The sequence below is a fragment of the Hippocampus comes genome, unplaced genomic scaffold (genome assembly GCF_001891065.2).
Source record: "Hippocampus comes isolate QL1 unplaced genomic scaffold, H_comes_QL1_v1.1 scaffold68, whole genome shotgun sequence".
NCBI classification, from domain to species: domain Eukaryota; kingdom Metazoa; phylum Chordata; class Actinopteri; order Syngnathiformes; family Syngnathidae; genus Hippocampus; species Hippocampus comes.
This window is the reverse complement of record NW_017805625.1, coordinates 1384273-1406284: the sequence shown is the minus strand read 5'-3', so window position 1 is coordinate 1406284 and position 22012 is coordinate 1384273. Positions and strand designations below refer to the sequence as shown.

At 44.3% G+C, this 22012-nt stretch overlaps 1 protein-coding gene across 1 annotated transcript; it reads left to right on the top strand.

Annotated features, from left to right (window-relative positions):
- Window positions 1-1597: 1597 nt before the first annotated feature.
- On the top strand, window positions 1598-21862 carry LOC109522530 (RNA-binding protein Musashi homolog 1-like). The gene is made up of 14 exons (XM_019881181.1): window positions 1598-1753; window positions 2227-2267; window positions 2905-2986; window positions 3105-3189; window positions 10314-10355; window positions 10787-10879; window positions 15975-16023; window positions 16770-16852; window positions 17120-17237; window positions 17708-17788; window positions 18326-18382; window positions 19231-19287; window positions 19369-19523; window positions 19720-21862. Exons 1-14 carry the CDS (start codon window positions 1689-1691, stop codon window positions 19759-19761), a joined length of 1050 nt encoding a protein of 349 aa, XP_019736740.1. The 5' UTR covers window positions 1598-1688; the 3' UTR covers window positions 19762-21862.
- The last annotated feature ends 150 nt before the right edge of the window (window positions 21863-22012 follow it).

The following is a 22012-nucleotide window of genomic DNA, read 5'->3' as shown; positions in this document are numbered from 1 at the left end:
GGGATAGGCTCCAGCATGCCCGCGACCCTCGTGAGGATAAGCGAATTAGAAAATAGATAGATGGATTACATAACTATGGGGTCCTTGGTTTGAAATTATGAACTGCACACGTTGAATCGGTTTGCGCAAGCAGGCACTCAGTTACTCATTGTCATTTGATTGTTTTATATTTATGGCCTAAATGTGTTTTTTTTCTGACCAAACATTTGTACTAGTTAGAATTTTACTCGGTGTTGGTTAATGATGAAAATGTACATCCGTGTAAATAGAAATAAGTTCGGCTCACTTCAACTTCAAGTCCTACCTCCACACATGCATGACAATATTCCCACTCTCAACAAATCATCTATGCTTCATATACTTTGGTGTAATGTATTTGTCATACATTAGGCTAGCCGCAATTATTCTATGCACAGGACACAGTGGTCCCACCAATGACACATGACCTTAAAATGCTCAATGAAGAGACACTCAGGAGTGACAGTTGATTGATAAAAGCAACTGACATCAGCAAAGCAGCCTAGTAGGTTTGCGCAAATCAGGAGGCTTGTGCCAACTGAATTTTAGGCCAGTGTCTGAGTGTGAGAAACAGAGTACTGAATTAGATCACTCAGAAAGTGTTGACCTTCGCCAAGGTTTGGATGTTGTCACACTATTAAACAAAAACACGGAATGACTAAGATTGTGTTCATTAGAATCATGGGTGAGCTGGCGTGAATCCCAACTGACTCTGGGTGAGAGGTGGGCTGCACAACAACCAATCGCAAGGCACATGCAGAAAAACAACAATTCACACTCATACTTGGATGTTTTTAAGTCCTCAATGAAGATGGACAGGGCGAAAATGCTAATTGCACAACATACAGGAACACTGGAGACAAGATTCAAACACAAGCCGTGTGAGGCAGAGCCGCGAAGCACCAGACTGCCGTGCTGCTCATGAGTGTGCCTGATTTTTAAATAAAGGTGAATGTTATGCTCTGCAAGAAACTACTGAAAATGTCCACCAAACAGCATGGAAAAAAGGACAGTATCTGCTGCCAAATGTAAAAAGAAGGACCCTTTTCACTCCTCTAGACATATAAAGGCAGACTTCATGTCCCAAGGAGATGTTTTCCTTTAGAGTCATGTTGTCTTTGGGAGTAAACTCCACACGAGAGAAGCCCGAGTCCATCATACACTTGACCTTGAAATACAAGGAAAACATGACTTTCCCTCAATACAGTAATGCATCAAAACAAAACTAAAACTGTATTAAATATAGTCCACTCCAGTCTGTTGTTCCACGTCATAGCCCCTTGATTATTCTCGCATAATGCAGGGAATGATGCCCTCTTCATGCTAATGATGCACAGAGAGGGAGAAAGAGAGGCAAGGGGTGTATAGATAGAGGGGAAATATTCAAAAGCGCCTTCATGGGCCGTCACGTTGTGATGGGCCAATGACGTGAGCGCAGGGAAACACTGGTGAGAGCGGCACCAATGGCGCCGTGAATAAAGACAGGCCGGGCGGGGGGCGGGGCTTCCCCCCCCTACTCGTGTGTGCGTGTGTGTGTGTGTACCTCACCTTCCCCCTCCCCTCCCCTCCCCTAGCTTATGCCCGCCCCTGAGTCTGGAGCAGCAAGCGGCGGAGCTTCACTGGCTCTCCTCGCCTCCTCTCAGTGCGGGAATACAACAGCGCAGAGCGGCATGGACACGGAAGGGAGCCCGAGCAGCCTGTCGTCCGTCACGGACAACTCCCCCCACGACCCCTGGTAAAAAGCCTCCGCTTTCGCCCGGCCTACCCGTCCCGGTTCGAGTTCACCTTGGACTTTTAAGTTGAGTTGAGTGAGGGAGTGGAGCCGAGACAAAAGACAAGCACGCCGTGTGTGCGTGTTTCTGTGTGTGTGGGATGGATCCACTCAGCGGAGAAGACGCTCTCTTTTTTTTTTTTTTAATTTCCACATCCATCTTCCTTCCGGAGGCCACATTTTGCTCCAACTTCTGCACCATCAACGGGAAAAATCGCTCCCTTTTTAGTCAGCCTTCTCGTCCTCTTGGGGATTGTAACGGCCCCACCGGCCCATTGGTGACTTCGCAACATGGCCGATGCTTTCGTCTTACTTTGCTGATGCTATATCGCACGCACCGACCCCACTTTTCACTCCTCTTATCGCTACCGTGTTGTGCTTTTCTAGAACGCGTACGTTTCCCTATGTGACTTTCTGCTTGTGTTTCTCCCATTCAGCAAAATGTTCATCGGAGGTCTGAGTTGGCAGACGACACAAGGTGAGAGATGTCCCGCACGCTACTTTACACACACGCACACACAGCGGTCGAATGTATTCGTGTTTACGCTCGCATATTCCACCGAGTTGCAACTCAACTGTAAATAGTTCAACGCATTGCCTTTCTGTTCAATGAGGATCATCTCTTCGGATTTAGTCTTGCCGAGACGCGAGGAGATTAACGCTGAAAACACATACAGAGACTCACTGAGCGACTCGCGTGTCCTTTTCGAAGTAAAACACAACGTCCAATAGGCTACTATCGATGATGCCTTCACAAGTTTACCTATTGATGGCCACGCTGGCGTGTTGTTTTGCTTACTGCAGCGCTCCGTGCACCCTTAGCAAATTACAGATTGGGCACCCGTTTGTTCCCCCCCCTCGCCCCCCCCCCCCCCACACACACACACACACACACACACACACACACACACACACACACACACACACGCACACACACACCGCCCCACCCCCTTACATCTTATTATCATACTGACTGCAATGGTGTCCAAACAACAATTACCATCAAGTGGAGCGTTGGTTGTGTGGGTCCTTATAGACCCGTCATATGCTTAATGGTCGCATGTATAAATTGCTCATCCTGTCATCTCACAAGCAAAATGATTGCTTTGTTACAGAGGGCTTGAAGGACTACTTCTGCAAATTCGGAGAGGTGAAGGAGTGCATGGTGATGCGAGATCCTATCACCAAAAGGTCGAGGTAAGAAGGAGGGCGTGTGCACCCCATTGTCCAATCACTGCATGGGACACTGGCATGCTCTCTTTTTGGACATGGGGTAGATTGAAGTTTGAGTTATGTTCTTTCTGATCACTCCCAGGGGGTTCGGGTTTGTCACATACGCAGACCAGGCCGGCGTGGAAAAGGTGCTGGCTCAAAACAGACACGAGCTGGACTCCAAAACTGTGAGTCCCACCTCTTTTTTTTTTATGGTGCCACTCACTGTTGTAACTTTTCCAAATGTGTGTTGCGTGTTTTCCCCCTCAGTGCATCTAGCCACCCACCGTATGGCTTGTAAAGTTGAGGAGTACGTTTTGGAGCAGCAACCCCCACCCCCTACCCCTCCATCCCTTCTCTCTGCTCATTTCCCCCTCCAAATCCTGGTTCACGGCGCCAACATGAAAGCGTTCTTTCTTGGTCTTCATTGCCATGGTTACCTGGGGGACCTGAATGGGGTCGGAGCCCCCCGCAAAACCTTCACGGTGTTTACGCAGAGTTTTTTTCTTTGGTAGCAAATGTTTTCTTGTGGTCCTCAATGAGGGGAAGGGGCATGTGAAGAAAAGAAATGAGTTGTTGAGTGACTGTTGTGAAGGCCAGGAGTGACGCTCATGACTGCCTGCTAGTTCAGTTTTAATTACTGACGCTGTTCATGTAATTTCCCCCTCCTACACATGTAACATGTGGGCACTCAACAGTGTTCGGAAATGTGTCACACACACAACCTACATGTGTGATGCTGTGACACACTCCGTTTAAATCTCTATGAAGGTGTGAATGTTGCAGTCTTGGTCATGTAGATTGGGTGTTGTTAGCTTGTGCCATTTCCTAACCACACGTACACACATAACAATAGGATGATTTGAGAGTGAAAATGAGAGGCACAGCATGGGCCCAAGGGTGGAGAAAGGTAGCGTTGGTTAGTTGTTGGAGCAAGCCTGTTGCCGGGGGTGACGCCAGCCGCTGGAGACAGTGCTGTAAGTACACAGCCTGTTGGGATTTATGTCGCCATAACAACTTCTCAGCTATTTTGCATTCATTTAAGAACAACTTTATGCGCGCGTGTGTGGTACGGATAGACACATGACAGTTACGCATCTTGTTAGTTTGCTCGTATGTGAATTGAGTTTAATCGGAAAGTGGCATATCTCTGCTGGGAGTTCCTCTGACAAAAAACTGTGTTGTCCTCACAATAGTTTGTATTTTTAGTGTGGAAACAATTTCCGGACAACTATCAAGTGTTCATTTGAAATGTCAAACTCATATTTTGAAAGCTTATCCACGTGTGGATTTGTGTGATGTGAACGCTCGCTTGGAGGAGGAAGCTTATAAATGTGCAGTTTTGCAGACCTTCGCTATCGTTAGGTGTTGGAAACTCTTGGAAACTGAAATAGACCCAAAAGGCTATACAGTTGGTTTGGGACACACATAGCCTTAAATGGGTTTAATCCAAAAGCACACTTGGAAAAAAGCAGGTAACCTCCAGTTTTGTTTTCATTCAAATGTATAATTTGCGTTTTTGTTTCGTGGTGTTTTGTGAACACCTCAAATTTGCAAAGGACATTGAAAGAGAGTCAGTTAAAACCAGCGTTACAACTTCGCGATTACCGTAATATAACACCTTAAGAATGAGACGTCATATCGAAGGCACTTGATAAAAGATCCATTTTTAATTCTCAATATTTGCATTTTATATGCACAGTGTGCCGCTTAAAAGTCCAGACAGCCGTCTGCGGTTGGATGTGGATTACATGAAAGACAAACATTCCTGAGTGGAACGGGTAAAAAAATTATCTGAAGCTAGGCCGTCTCCAAATGAAGCCAAAACCTTTGCTGTGTGAGAAAAAGCGCTTTTAAGGTACAACATATGACAAAGATAGGAGATATCAACAGAATGCTCCTGCCTTTGGAAGTAAACTACATCCACAGGTGCAAGGTCCGTAAAAGCGCGGAGACATTACGTGCGGCATTAAACATTTACCCTTCGTTAACATCCCGCTTTCCATTAGAAGATGGGCAGAAGCTTTAATTCTGATGACGCTGTTGGAACCGTACTGTCAAATGACAACAAATACGAGGTCATGTATTGTTTTTAGAGCGAGGTTGTTGCTGGTTAGATTTCCTGCCAGAGCAGAAAACGGCCTTAGGGCAGCGGTGTGCTGTTTTCTGGACACAGGAGAAGGGCACAACTGGTATTTGTTTTCTCGGGAGAAATGCTTCACTGGAAGCAGTTAGGGGAGAAAGAACGAGTGAGATCAGTGATGGGGGGGGGGGGGGGGGGTTCTCCTCCTCCTTTGTTTTAACCTGGTTTTAGACAAAATTATTTTAGATTCCATTGTGTTATTACTAATAGTCGTCCGAAACAGTATTTGTGGATGATAAAAAGGGATCGTTTCGGCTGATTGGAATAAAAAAAAAATGTATTTTTCGAGACTGTAATGGATGATACAGTTGACCCGATGTCGGTACTCCATGCTCACCAATTTGACTCATAAAATCAAATACTTTGATTGAAGATGCAAAATGTATGGGACACGGAGCATGAGTCATTAAATGAGTCTGAAATGAGAATGGTACCGAAACATTTCCAAAAATAACATTTAAAAAAAGACCCAGGATCTGTACTCCACCTGTCCACAAACCATACAAATTTATTTCCGGCAAGTCATTTTTCACCCGAAACCGCATACAGTAAATCCACTGACCAAAACGTAACATCCGTAATATGACTTTTTGGACCTTTAAATCAACTCACGGTGCAGTCTTGTTGATTTTATTTTTTATTTTTTTGCTACTGGCCGTATGGCACGGAGGCTTTCATCTGCAGTCACACTGAAACTGCATATGCTCGAACCAGCTGCTGTGCACCGAATGGCAGTGCACTTTTCTACTGTTCGAACACCTGGTTAGCAGAAGCTGGCCGTTGGCCCGAGCGAGCTCTACTGGAGATTAGCGGTTAATGCTGACGTGGTCAAGACTCGTACAAAGGGGGATGGAGAAGGTGGAGGCGAAGAGGAGGGCGGGAGGATTGCTGTAATTAGTATAGATCTGAAAAGCAACTAATCGGATTGAAGGAAACAAACTGGATTGGGCTTCCGAGGTCCATGCGCGGCCTCAGATGTTTGGATAAAGCCTGGACGGGCTCCGAAGGTGGATCCAGGCGCTACATGTGCACGCCACCATAAGCACGCATGCCCGATTGCCCGGCCTGGCACACCAAAAAAAAAAAAATCTACTTGGCTTTCAGGGCCATAGGGGTTTGGTTCGGTTGTTTTGGGGCGGGGGTCCTCATTAGTAAGCGTCGCTAATTACTTGAGCTCTGCCGACTGACCCTGACGGGTCCGAACCAAATCCCTTTCTATACTTATGTCTCATTTTGCCCCGTAGCTGTTTTGTTGTTGTGACTGAATGTGATAATGCCACGATAAAGGGGGGGGGTACCTTCTGTTTGTTTGCCGTTTTTGTTCCAAGAAGGTCTCAGCAAGTGTGCTCACACGCTACTTGTGGAGGTGCAGTAATGAGCCAGTCAAAGCACGGGCGATGTACGTTAGTGCTTATGTTGGCGCTACATTATCCGGATGCTTGTGTATCCAGTATGCGGGCCTGTGGGGGTAGCACGGGAGCCCTAGTTCCTCTACGGGCCCATCTGTTTTGTAGTCTTTGTCCTGTTAATTAATGAAATCAGAGGGGCTGCCTGCTGGGACGGCCCCGCTGCACCGCTACACTGGACAGGCCCACTTTCTCATGAGCCGACTCTCTTTTCCAAATGAATGCTTTCTCTTTCTCCCCGTGCATTTTTTCTTGACCCCACCTCTCCCGCCCCCCCCTCTTTATTTTACCTATTACGGTACCGGATGGAAGTTGATTTTTTTTTGGGGGGGTAGGGGGGGTCAGCAATTATTTTATGTGTTAGATTGAGGTTCTATTTTTAAAAAAAGTGTTTTTGTTTTTCAGTCCGTTGCAATGGTGAACACGCTGGGCCACGTGAGGTGACTATTGGTTGTAGATTAGTCCTAAAAGCTAAGCTACTAAAAAAGAAGAAATAAAAGAAATCACATTGCCGTCTCTTTGCCGCGTAGCCGGAGCGCGGGTTGGGTGTTATGAAGCAGGGTGTTAGTCAGAGCATTACGAGAACACTCAGTTATAACTCTTTTGAAGAAGAATTGCTTTCTTCCCCACAGTGTGCGTGATTAGCCACATTTTCGCCAGTTGACTGTTACATGGTCGAAACGCTTCTCAAATGTCAAGCCTCTCTGTTCAAGATGTGAAGAGCTATTTCTGAGTGTTGCAAACAGTGACCTGGCTAAGCCATTTTACTTTTGCTTTTGTGGCCTGTCTGTCTTCCTCAAGGCTAATGCGGCAGTCTTAATAGATGCTTTAGTTTTCGATTGTCAGAGCCTTCCTCTGAGTACCGCCAGTTGTAGAAATTACATGTTAGATGCATTCTGTTTTCTCGCTGAAGTGGAATGATTTATTTATTTATTTATTTTTTAACAGCATGGCATGACTGCAGTAGCCATAGTAGCGCTACAATAAGATGCATTAGGCCTAACCTAGTCATAACCGTCTGTACTGTATTAGGCTGTTTTTACTCCAAGATCTCCGTATCATTTAAATGATATTTACTATTCTGCTCGATACAACACTGGCATGAAAACATGAGTACATTGAGACATTCAGAGATGTTCCCATCCCGTTAAAAATAACAAGGAATCAAATTTATCATTCGTTTTATTTAGGATAAATTTTGTCAAAGGCCCATCCCGAACAGAAACTCCTGATATTAATTTCATAGATCTGCACTTTATTATTACATTACGAAAGGACACAAAGAAATGTAATATTTCCTGGGATAGTTACACAAACAACGACAGCGCCACTGCCATCGAAAAAAAAACAAAAAAACATCGCCTAATATTTCCTGGGATAGTTACACAAACAACGACAGTGCCAGTGCCATCGAAAAAAAAACATCGCAGGATGATGTGTCTCTACTCCAATTGGGACCTGGTGTCTTCCACTCACATAAAAACAACTTACTTATTCTGTTATCGTGTTACACCTCAGAGGTCCGCGTGACCTTTGCTCCAAGTAGTTAGGTATTGAATTTGGGTCATTTTTTGTCCAAGCATTCATATCGAGGAGAACGTATCGGTGAGAGCATCTTCCGCATGATGAGGGGTTCGATTGGCACCTGCGATCTTCAAGCTGGTAATCCCATGTCAAATATGAGATTCAAATCCTGGAAGGAATGTCATGTGGTCACTTCCTGTTGCCAAAAGTGCGTGTCCTTGTCACCTCGGCGTACGCCGTCTCGAGGCTCGGACCAGCTGGAGGTGACACGAGGCTTCTTGTCTTTTGTCTTACTTGAAGCTGCAAAGTCGCCCGGCAATCCCTCCCAAGGGCACCGCTGCCGCCTGGTAGTTACCCAGCCTTGTGCTCTCCAAGTGGCCGCAAAGACACTTAAAGGTCCTCCAAGGATATTTTGGTCTGAAGAGTTGGCATCAGAAGCCGGGAATGATCACAGGAGAGTGATGAATACAGTGTGTGAATATTGAAGAAAAGCGCGCTCGCCCTCGTATCGTGCGCATTGCTCACTTTTCGAGTGCGTGCTGTTTGGCTCTTTGATAGGCTCCTTTTTGGTTGCCAATATAAATTCAACGCCTGTGTGAGACACAAGGGGTTTCTCTTCACACATCCAATTATTAGAACAAAGATGGAAGCCTAAGACCTTAATACACTACAAGGTTCTGTGACCTAAAAAAAAAAAAAAAACAGCTCTTGTTGGCTTGGGTGGGAATAACACAAGATTCCACGCAAATTTGAAATGCCAGGCCAGGCTTTGCATATTTAGCATTATTACAGGCCGGCTCATTCAAAACTCATTTGCTTCTAAATTTATCTCTAACCTTGACCACTGCTCAGACATTCCAGCGGGGGCGAAATATGGATACATCAAATCTTGTTAATCCTAAATGGAGGTTGTCTGGATTTGTCAGTGAAAAGAATCCTTCTGGAAATCGGAATCTTACACGCGTGTTCGTTTTCCGATTGCCATACTCTTGTCCAGATGAATTTGTTTATTAATACACTACTAGGAATAATACAAAGCGTTTAAGCCAATGTGTCCATGTCCAAATGTGTATCTTGTTCACCACACCCGTGTGTTTGGATGTTTGGGGTGCTTGCATCAACAAGGGCCTACTATACATTCTTGAGCATTAGCATATATTCTATTTCTGGATGTGTTGCCCTTCATATACGCTCAGTGACTTAACTACAGCATGTTTCTTGGAGAAATGAGCAGTCTTGGAGGATGAATTCATTTTTGTCTGCAAGGCTTGTAGAAACGTAAATTTTATTTTAAATTTTTTAAGGGTCCTCAAAAAAACGCATTTACACACACAAAAAAATCCCTGGATTGAATGTCCTCTTATTTTAGCATTTCATAACCGCACATCACTCATTCCACAGCAATATTTTCGTGAAAATGCATTTTTGGTTTCCTTAACTGAGTAACCTCTACCTGGAAATGGCGCAAAAAACAAAAAAACTAACAAGCTATGCTAAGTTATAGAAATACCATGTCCCAATTATTTGTATGCTTTCTCCATACAGGGATATTGAGTCCCCTAAATGTGTAATCGATTAAAAAGCTCAAGATAATGCTAGAAGTTGGCCGGATCCTTCTCGAATGGTGTCAAAGATTACATTTCCCCAATATTGTCAGGGCTTCTGAATATGAAAACTGAAACGAGTGAACATTGATCTTTTCTCTAGTTGAACTGCTGCCGCGACACTTTCCAAATCCCAAATAGTTAAATTACAATTTTAGAAATTATTACTATGAGTCAAATCATGTCAGCGGATCGTTTTTGTCAATAAAACACCAACACGATCTCTTACATTCAAAATGAGTCTGTGCTTCCTCGCTCGTCTTTGTGGTGATTTACTTTTCAAGGCCCATCGCCCGACCTAAATTCACAATTTGAACGCACCGTCTATTTACACTAACAGCGAATCAATGTCAAGGAGTGGTAAGGAATAAGGTCACTTATGGCTACGAGTGTCACATTTTTCTCAAATGACGAAATGATTCCTCAAATAACGACAGTGCCAAGAATGTCACCGACTCAAAAGCATTCAATACATTAGTCTGCTGCTTCAGTAGAGCCATCGCCTTCACAGTTTACTAATAAGTTAAAACTGCAAAGCTGGACTCTGAATCCGAAACTCAGAATCTGAGAAAAGACTTTGCTGTGATGTGTGTATGACTAAATAAAACCCGTCTCCTCTCATGTCTCCCGCACAGATCGACCCAAAAGTGGCTTTTCCTCGCCGTGCTCAGCCGAAGGTGAGTGCACATGCAACGCCAAGTGATGTCATGTGTCAGCCATAATCGCTCAGCTCTGTGGTTGGTTAGGATTAGCGTCGGTCACATGATGGAGGAGAGGCGGCAATCCACTTGACCGGCCTGACACTGTGACCCTGTCACCCTGACCCCGCCTCCCCCACCCCTGACCACCCTCCGCCCCTCCACCGCCACCCTCCACACGCACGCAGACACACTGCCATTTTTTTGTACAATTATATGAATGGACACACACATAGCATGTATGCACCTGTGCACTCGCACACACTTAATATTTAGCTCATTTAGCCTGAACGTTAAGTCAAGCTCTCAGAACTTGAAATTAGATCAGTGAATAAAACAACAACAACCACAAAAGAAGTTGCATAATCAGTCATTAAAACAATGGTCTGCTCCCTTTTCTGTGCTTCTAGTTGGTCACGCGAACAAAGAAGATCTTTGTCGGAGGACTCTCGGTCAACACCACCATTGAAGACGTGAAGCAATACTTTGATCAATTTGGAAAGGTAAACTAGGAAGAACTCTTTCAATTTGGAAACTGCACCGCCGCGATAAATAGCATGCCTCCTGTTGATGCTGTTCATATGTTTGACCTTTTCTCTGCCAAAAAAATTGACATTGAATTTTTTTGCCGCCTTTACTCGGTCCATCTCGAGGCATCTGCCAAATTATCAGTGAGAATTGTGGGGAGAAATAAGAATTTGAATTGGACTTTTATTTGGTCTCCCGTAGGAGAAACTTGTCTCGGAGGTCAACGTGTAGAGGAAAGCTGAATGAAAGGTGGTTAGATAAAATGAATTCTGGGTCTGATCTTGTGCAATTTTTAATCATCTCACTTAGCGGCACTGCTTCTTTGAATGAAATTTGGTGCAAGACAAACACACGCTGCGGAGACAGATGCGTGGCTAAGGAGAGGGAGGAAAAGGGAGGAGGGAGCGGGGAGAGGCGGGTGAGGGAGATGGCGGGGGACTGAAAGGGAAGAAGCAACCCCCTATTGAGCGAGAGGGAGGGGGAACTCGGAAGGGTTGAAGGGCAGAGAAAAGGAGGAATGTTGGTATATTGAGGAAGAAATGTTAAGTTTGAATGGCGGGGAGGGGGGGCCAGCCATCTGATGGGCCAGAAATGCACCAAAGTATCCAGCCTGCATGCAATAAGGGGTTACTTTTTACTTTTTAGCCGACTGTAGCTTGGATGAGGGTGTGGGGCTGAGACTCTTTTAAGGACTTCAGGCTTTTCTCTAATAATTCACCAAATGCAACAGCTGCTCCTTTAACCCCACCCCCCCAAGCCTCCTTCCCCACACACATCCTACATACACCAAACGCATCACATTTTACCCCAAAAATCAGCACCACAGATGCCCTTCTCCATCACACACACGCACACACACACACACACACATACACACACTGATCAAGTTCCATAGCTTGTTGCTGTGGTGACCTGCTTTTGTCCATAGTCCCACAGTAATCCAATGTTGTCTTTCTTTTTTTTTTTTTTTTTTCTTTGGGGTTGCTAAGTGTGTATTTGCATGAATGGAAAGAGGCGTGTGTGACAGTGGCACCGTTTTGGCTTTGCGCAGAGGTGAGCTTGCATACATTTGTGTAGACAAAAAGAGAGCAGAACTCGCAGTCAGTGATCCAGTAAATGTTATGGGGTTTTGTTGTCAAAAAGTCTGCTTAAATCATCTAAAATTGGACATGGCTTTGTGCTAAAGGCCTAATATGTTGTTTGTCTCGCTTGGCCTATGAGTCAGGGCTCTAAGCATATTTAAGGCACTGATTTGATTCAAGTGAAGTCGTCTAAAGCCTTTTTATCACCAAGCAGTTCTGTTGAGATCCGTAGGGCACACGTTTGTAAAGGATGCTAAAATATCCAACCTGAACAGCACCGTTCTCAAATAAGTCTGCATTCATTGGAGAATGCAGATAATCGTACAACGGTTTCACTTTCATGTTACAGTTCAAAAGAAAACAAAAAGCCTCATTTCGAAAAAAAAAAGATGGATTATGATGGGGAAAGGAATTTGCAGTGCGCCGCTTGTCATTAAAAATAATGTCACCATACCGCACTGTCTTCTTCATGTTTATTTCAATTAATTGCTGATTTAAACACGTGTCAAACTATTTACGTAGCTATCCTGCAGCAGTACTTGCATTGCTTAAATTTGTACATAAAGTGTTTTCAGGGAATCTGTTTTGAGATAGGCAGCTGGTGTATACGCATGTGGTTAGGCTATTCTTTCCAAAGTGACATCACAAAGTCTTGCCCGAGCATGCATATGACAGCAGTTTTGGTCCTTTTCATGAGTTGTCTGGGTTCATTTTGGCCACACTGAAACCTTGACAAGAAATTCTCGTTTTTACTTGGTTGTTGCTATGTAAACAGTACAGTCAAAAGACAGCGTTGGATAACCTGAAAGGACAAGCAGGCAGTACGCATGCTCGTAAGAGTTTCTTTACAAACTCACGTTGCCCCCTGCTGGCCCGGCATACACATTACAGTGTTTTCAGTCGGTTTTGCTGTTGTTATTCATTTTAATTTTTTAAAACTTACATTGTTGTCCTGAAAACACACCATTAATCGTGTTGTAGGTTGCTGTCAATCAGGATTACATGTGTGACACGTGCTAAACTCAATTTTACAGGTGCTAGTGTCGTGTGTCATGGTTTCTTAGATGTTCCCAAAAAATGTTTGCAGCTCTGAGACGAATCACTTTACCCCGGTGGTTACACACTCTCATATCAAAAGACAGCGCTGACTCCACAGAATAAGGGAATATTTGGACTGCTTGGACACATGAGACTGAAGCTGTATCATGCGTAGCGCCAATCTCACAGTGCATTCCTGCTGAGCAGGAGGTATTTCTTGTTTATTATCCGAGCCTGGTTACAAGGTGCAGGTTGGGATGGAGTAGGACTCAGTGTCCTGTTTATTTTCATACTGTGGCACCGCCTCGAAAAGAAAACACCGAATGCGCTGCGTTTTGTGCAACTCTTTGATGCATACTGAAGTTTGTTTCCTTAAGCGCACTTCTGAAAGCACATCTATACTCCTCTGCTTCGTCAGAGTGGAGGGAAATGGCTGTTCATTATCATATGTCAGATGTGTGAGTTTATTTGCAATGTCCGTACGGAGAATATGTTATGAGATATTGTAGGTTCATATTTTCTAGCCTGTATGACTGTAGTAGCCATATTTGTATTGAGATTTACCGTACGTGAATCTGAATCCACTGTCTGGACTTCACAAGTAATTCAACCATGAACATTTCACGTCTGTTATGGTCCAAAGGAAAGCCCCTGTTTCAGTCTTTTCATCATTCCTTTCTGAACTATAAAGCACTTCACAGGCCGAATGACTACATACTAAAATACTTGAGTAGAACCATAGCCACTGCAAAGGGAAACAAATCTGGATGCACATTAGTTGTCGATGGAGAACAGAGTGCAGAGATAAAAGAAAAAAAAAAGCAGAATGGACAGGGCAGACGGGAAAAGTTGGGACTCCACTCACCCATATGAGCCAGCAATTATGAGGCTTGACTGAACACTTTGTCTGCTGGCCTGTTTAGAGAGCTGTCCGGAGAGAGCGTGCAAGGATGAAAGAGGGAGATGTGAGGATCGAGAGCAGGCGGGGGGCGAAATGTGAACGCCACCCTTCACAATCTACTATGTTGAACGCTTGTTCTTCTCATAAAAAGCTGCACCTAAAAAAAAAAAAAAAACGGAATACTTAGGTGTCTCTCATTCGGTCACGTGTCGATCTTCTCGACAATAATGCTGAGTAGTTCGAGATTGAGCTGCTGCTAAGCCAATCTCAGTCCTCCCGCAACTGTCCAATCAGATTGTCTTACAGCACCCGAGGTAGTGGACATCGGAAATCGGGTTTGGCAAGGGCAAGGGGCGAGTGTGCGACCGCAGCATAAGCTCATACACGTGACAAGTTCTTTGAACAAAATAGTCCACCATTGTCTTCTGTGGCAATTCAATGTTTTGTTGTCTTTACATTATCATCATATCTTTTTTTTTTTTTGTTGTTGTTGTTTTTTGCTTCCATCTCAGGCTTTGTGTGTGCTGTGAATAATTTGGCCTCCGCTTGAAAACCAGCAGCTCATGCTAACCTAGCATAAATACTTCTGATGCTAACAGGCTCTCAAACTGCTCATGTAACTCTAGTCTTATGCTAACATGTTGGCTTGCAGCTGTCTACTTACTGTCCTGTTCCCTGGGATCTCTGCTGTGTCATTGAGTACGGACGAGTGGAGAAACGGGGAGGACAGAATAAACTCATTGAAGGACTGCGGGAGGAGGGGCGGGGGCTGCGTGGGTTCGTGCAGGGGTGCTATATATTGAGATAGATGGGAGTCAAAAAGGGTCATGGAGACTGCTGAAGCAACCTTGGTCCTCTTCCATTTCCATCCTCGGCACATCTAGCTTGCAAACTTTTTCAACAAACGCACAGACGTGCACAGGGTGTTCATCATGTGAATTAACGGTTAGAAAGCAGACGTCCTGGTCATCCCGAGGTCTCTGCCGCTCACGTTACACCGGTTTGAGTTTCAGTGCTGCCGCGGCGTCATGAAAATAGGCATGTCGTCATTCCCCACCTGTGTCGCCATGTGAGTACGACACGGTCGACCTGCGTCTTTGCATTTTCACCTACAAGATGACATTGTCGGCAAAATGATTCCTGTTGACACTGACCGACAAAAAAAAAAACCACAGAAAATATAAATAAGCCGAGCATGCCAAAAAAAACCAAGCAACCGATTCAATTTTAGTTAGACCCGTTTGTCACCTGCCCTTAAGATCAGACTACACGAGTGGCCTTCGACACAGTCAGAAGCTTCAAAACTTTTGCTGCCAGTAAAGGGCAGGCAGGCAGGCAGGGTGGTGGTGGGTTGGGGATTTGGTGGTGAAAAAGGGGAGGAGGAGGAATATGAATAGGGCTGTGGAATGAGTGTGAATAGGAAAGTCGAGGGAGACGAAGAAAAGCAGTGCATGTTGACAAAGCCCCTTGTTCACTCTTTTTCAGATGCAAAGTGTTTGTCAGCAAATTTTCAATGTTCAGTCAAAACTTTCTCCTCTTTTGATCCCCCACGTTATTCGGCATTACAGTTCCTCATTTTCTCCCCCACCCAAAATTGAAATGAGGTTGGGGGGAGCCGAGTTCTTCTAATTGAAATTCTTTCCGTCTCCAAGGCAATTGTAAACTTTGTGGAGAAAGCCGAGCGGCAAGTGCAGAATTAGGAAGACAAAAGAGGGAAGAATTTCCTGACGTATCTTGTGATATCTCGCGGTCCTTGGTGATTGTCACATTAAAAATGTGGATTTCAAGTTACCGCACGCACACCGCGGTCATCACTTTTTTTGGACCTCATTCTGTCTTTTCTCCTTTGTCACCTGTCACCCCTCCCTGTCCCTTCACCCTCTCCATCTGTTTTCCCCTCTCTTGCTCCAATGCTAAAGAGGGACAATGGCACCCCATGCTGTGTGATGATGTGTGTGTGTGTGTGTGTGTGTGTGTGTGTGTGTGTGTGTGTGTGTGTGTGCGTGTGTGTGTTGACGTCAAAGCCCATCCTTTGCTTTGTTCTCACAGGTCGACGATGCCATGCTTATGTTCGACAAAACAACCAACAGACACAGAGGTGCGTATGGAGTATCACACACCCACACGTACGCAAATTAAAGTAATTGGTGTGCGGGACCTTATGAAGAGTCCTCGTGGGAGAATAGGAGGAAAAAAAAAAGGCAGGAAAAAAAAAATCTTCATATTCATGCGCCTTTTCCACCCTCTACTCCTCCCTGCTTCATTTATCTCTGTCCTCTCCCAGCGAGGCCGAAGTGCCGCGCCTGCTGAGGGTCGCAATAAAGGGTCAGATTGGTTCCAGGAGAGGATGGAACTTAATGAGATGAGTGAGGAATAAGGGGGAAGGAGAGGAAAGAAGCCAGGAGGTAATAGATGAGCCAGTGGGGAGAAAAAAAGGGGTGTGGCCGGTCGAGGTTAATTCAGGTAGGGAACAACCAGCGAATCAACAACAGCTGATTGACAGGCGAGCAATGTCACGATGGTTTCATGTTGCTACCTCCCTGCTGAGATGAAGGGTGAGGAGAGATTTAATGGACGGCCGTCACTCCTGTCCGGTCTATTCCTGTCCGCATGTCATCAGCCTATAATAGTCTCGATCTTCCTTGCAACCAAGATCGGGACCCGTTTTCTGGACAAATGTATTCAATCTGATCATCAGACCTGAGATATTTAACGCTGATTTTTCCATCGTAGTGAAGCTTATGCACATTCAAAGGTGTTTGTGTCTGTAAGGCGGTCTCGACTTTCGCCACTCTATTTTAACAGATAATAGGAGTGTTACAAAAGTGTTTTTGTGTCCTCCAGGCTTTGGTTTTGTCACTTTTGAGAACGAAGATGTGGTCGAGAAAGTGTGTGAGATTCATTTCCACGAGATCAACAATAAAATGGTAGGCAAGCAGAGACACAACACAACGAAACATTTGCAACAACAACAGCCTAAGGGACAGCTGCACAATTATAAAGGCAATATTATTTATCAATAAGTTTTGCTTTATTGCTAATTCTGCCCCTTTTTGGTGGGGGGGTGACAATAATTACATGTCAAAATGCGTGTTTGTAAGCGTTACGTTCATGTCTGCAGATTTTCATACCTCGGCTGCACTTGTCATTTTATTTTCGCATCACCGAAATGCAATCCCCCCTGTGTGCTATAGGTAGAGTGTAAGAAAGCACAGCCAAAGGAGGTGATGACACCAACAAGTTCAGCCAGAGGTCGATCCAGAGTGATGCCCTATGGGATGGACGCCTTCATGCTGGGCATCGGCATGCTTGGTACGACTCACAACTTGAATTACCTTAAAAATGTTTTGCACTTGTTACCGTAATGAGGACAAGCGCTACAGAAAATTGATGCACGGGTGTGTTGTACTTATGTCCGAGTATCAGACTCATTTTTTTAAAAACACTTTTTAAATACATTTAGCTAATATTAATGAAAAACATAATTCTCCTTCCGGTTTGTTTGATCTTTCTCACATTAACCTACAAAAGAAAAAACAAAATGCACATCGAGGTCACATCCTGGAAGAGACCATGACGCTCGACTAAAAATGATTAGCAGGTGTTTGGTTCCCTCTAGTGGACAGTTAGAGGAGTGTTTGGACCAGCAGTATTGTCATGTAGAAGATACTGCATATTAGATGAGTAGATGTTTAGTTGCTATTAACTTCACAAAACCCAATTGCACATCCTCATATCGTTGTTGAATTTTTTTTTTCTCTTTTTTTTTTTTCCTCTGACAGGCTACCCAGGCTTCCAAACCACCACCTACACCAGCCGTAGTTACTCTGGAATTGCGCCAGGTTACGCCTACCAGTTTCCAGGTGAGTGTGTGTACACCCTTTTCCACTTTGCACAGGCGAGTCGCTGAGAAGAAAAGCCAAAGGATGCGGGTTGTGGCATGTAGTTGAATCAGCTGCACTGAGATCACAAAATGTGTTGGAACAACAGAGGCCATGTGCGCACGCACACGTACGCAAAGATAGACACGCTCTAGTTTAATACAAACGCGCCTCCAGTGGAGTCTCTGCTCGCTTACGGTCACACTTTTAACACTATTCAGCGCAATTTTTTTTTGAATGTCTTCCAAACTCAACATCTTCAGTTTCTCTTGTGTCTGCTCAAATCTTTTGCTCTGTTTATTTTATGACTTATGTAACCTCGTGTCCTTTGGCTGAATAGCGCCTCCTTTTCCTCCGTTCCCACCTTCCTGCCTTGCCCCACAATAGATGTTTTCACATAAAACCTTGATGCTCTGTGCGCTTGCCTTCACGTTTGTGTCCCGCTGTGGCTCTGTAGTGCGGCTTGTGGATGGTGACCGTATTTACAGAGCGCTCTCTCTTGCCCTTCTCTGTTTCTAGAATTCCATTTAGAGAGGACCCCCCTCCTGACATCTTCCCATCCCCCTGAGCTGACAGGTCAGTCGGTACCCACTATATTTAACAGCCATTAAGTCAAATCCCCAAATTTGACTTCATGCTGAGTAAGAACAGTCATGAACAATATTGATCAGAGATCCTTATGATCCCATTTTGTACTTCTTTTAAATGTGATGAAGGGTATTCAGGATTGGGCTCATGTTTTTTTTTCCGTAACTGGGGGTCTGTGGACCTCTAATGGTCCTTTGGTGTAACTGCAAGTGGTCAGTGGAAACACTATATTTTAAAAACCATCGTATGACATTAGAAATAAGATTATTTTCCTCGAACGTGACTGAGACCTATCGCTACTGAAACTACAGAGGGTGAAAGGACTTTTAGTTCTCTCACTCCATCTGTTTCACATCTGCAATTCATTATATTTTAATGAGATCGTGTTCCCACTTGTATGGTTAAAGTTACCCCATGACGCTGTTAATACAGACTCAACATGATCTGCATTCTTTTCAAATTATGAGCCCCCCCCTCCGAGCGTTTTAATGGTCATAAAATGCTGTTTTTAATCAAACCGCGCTCCAAACCCCCAGACCGGGTGGGATGTCGCGGGTCGTCAGGGTTGAGCAAATGTATACAAGGGTTCCAGGGCTCCAAAAAAAACGTTAGGAACCAGCCGAGTAGACGACTGCGGCTGTCTTTATACTCCCCCTAGTGAGCATGACTTGTACTTGCACCTTTGGCTTAGAAACCTCCTTTGCTGTGTTTCAAGAAACCGAAGCTTGATTTGGTTTCGGTTTTAAATCTGCCGATGGATCAATGTTTCAGCAGCTGTTTGAGCTTCCCGAGACAAAAAATTTTTCAGTAAATCCGTACGTTTCTGTCACCTTTAGCTATTCCTTTTACTGCATACGGACCAATGGCAGCGGCGGCGGCGGCAGTCGTTCGAGGTGTGTATGTGCCAAGCGCATAATTGCCTTTGCACTAGCAAGTCTAATGTTCAAGCTTGACCCAACTTCTCTGCTGCCTAGGCGCCACCCCTTCTCGCACAGCTGGATTTCTGAGTACCAGCAGCCCCGGACCAATGGCTGACTTGTACGCCGCAGCGAATCAGGACTCAGGAATAAGCAGCTACATCAGCGCGGCTAGCCCCGCCCCCAGCACAGGGTTCGGCCATGGTCTCGGGGTATGTCACCAATTCTACCTACACGCCCTTGAATATAAAAAGTTGACACCACACTGTTCAAATGCCAGGTTTATTTTGATATTATGATTTTTTTTTTCTTATGACTGTCCAAGATTTTTTTTTCACGCACGAATCCCTGTGTTTATTTGTGACGCTCACCGCAGGTATGCATTCAATCTGTTCTGTGCGTCCTCAGGGTCCCCTGATTGCTACTGCGTTTACTAACGGCTACCACTGAGTTGACTCGTGTCATAGATGATTTGGAGGCTTCTCTTCTGCTGATGAGCCAATCGAATGCTGAGTGCTCTTTGGCGGCACAACCCGATTGGCTGGCCGCAGCTCCGCCTGGCTGTCCTGTGGCTAAACCCACCGACTGAATATCTTTTTAAAAACCTGAACTCTGTTTTTGCTGTACTAATCTCACATGAACATAATATCCCAGCGTGTCCTCATCTGGATCATCTTGAGACCCCACCAATATTTTTTTGAAACTGAGAAAACTGCAAAAAAAAAAAGGCTCTGGTGAAAACCGCAGAGGACTATTTTTTTCAAATTTTTACTGTATCTCACTGTGTTATGTTTTCATCATGAAATCCTTGAGAGCTGTCCCTGATAAAACACCGGGCACGAAGCGTTTTCCTCAAAAAATCCTTTTTAACATACAAAGAACAAATCAACGACAAGTCATTTTTCTAAGCTTCATGGAAACACGGAGAAAAAAAATGTATATTTTGATAGTCTTTAAAAACAAACCTTTGTAATATTGTTATTAATATTGACATAATATGATAATCTGTGAGGTATTTTATTCTGTTATTGGTTTGAAAGCAATGTTTTTATGTCTTCCTGTAAGATATTGTACATAGACTTTGGGATGAAGGGGAAGTGTGGGTGAGGGACTACTGAACCAGCTGGCATGAAATTGGTTGGTTTGGAGAGCTTCTATTTCACTGGAAGTCGTCGATATGAAACGATACGTGGTCATCTCACTACTTATTACGCAAGAGAAAAGTTCTTGTGTACATTATTGGCCATTCCTCTCCAGCATGGACGCAGTGTGGCACTGTCCATAATAAGGCAAATACTTATACCGGGAGTTTGTCTGGCATTTATGTTCTTTTTCAAAGTCATCACATTTTAATGCTTTTCTGCGAGCAGCAGCTTTTTTTTTTTTTTTTTATGTTGGTGATACTGATTTCTTGCTTCTGCATGAAAACTACTTAATGGACTATGTCGATGGAGTAATTTTAAACTTAAAACCGGAAAAATCAGGGCTTTGTCAGATTGGGGGTGGGGGGTTGACTTGACTTTTTGGATTTTTTTTTTTTTATCCACTCACTTCTTCATTTTTTTTTTTTTTTGTTTCCTTTCTATGTGCTCTCACGGTGAAGCACCGTGGAAATAAATGAAGGACATTCTCCGAGAAACAAGATGTAGAAAACATCTCAACCATGTTCTGTTCTCTTCTCACTGCGGAAGGTGCATGTGAACGCGTCAAAAGTGTGTGAGCGAGTATTCGTGTGCTTACATCAAAGGATGATACGGAATGACTTGTGACCAGTTGCCTGTATTTGGTACTGATATGATCTCCCTGTTGCATTTGGTTTCACTGCTTTCCACTGCTTCCCTCGCATCACTTATTTTGTATTCACTGCTTTGTGCCCCTCCACGTTATTGTTGATGATATACAGTTGCTGCTCCATTGTAAACGTTGGTGGAGGGGGTTTGGGCAGGGAACATGAAATGTAACAGGGTCTGGTCCCAGTGGGCTCTGATAAAGGGTCTCGATGGAGACAAACGCTGGCTGGAGGGCAAAGTCCAACGCTGGAACAAATTCAACATGTGCAAAAAAAAAAAAAGCGACCTGTTTGTTCAGCCTTGATTCACGTTGAGCATAGCAAGACACTTGAAGCCACTTCCTCATCCAGCCAGTCATTGCTGTCAGACCATCTGGGACACGACACAAAACTACTGCTGGACACCGACACTGTAACTTTTGAACTTACAATAAAGCAATAAGTTATTTTGTACCTTGCAAATGAAAATAGTGCTATTATTGGTAAAAGCAGACGATGTGTGGATAATCTTGCGGCATTAAGATTTTATTTTCAGAAAAAAAAGAGATATATTTTTCTGTGTTGAGATTTTGACCCCCTTGTGTTTTGACGATCTGTCCTGTGTTGATATCAGGAAAAGGGCCAAAGGTTTGAATTGAGCTTGTAGCGCTGACACGTTCATAAAGATGAGGGATGGCCCCGCCAAGCTTTACAGCAATTCTTTTCTTACCCCGACCCCCAGATAATTTGAATTTTTAAATCTTAATAAATTATTCTAAAGTCTGTGTGGTTTCTGTTGTTTTTTTCCCCCACCATGATACATATTAAACAGTGGCATGCAGAGGCTACAAGCAAGGCTACGGCAGAAAAGACTCATTTCCCCAATAGGGGTGACTATTTCCCCGTTCTCTGGGCGCTCTGTGTGGGGTGTTG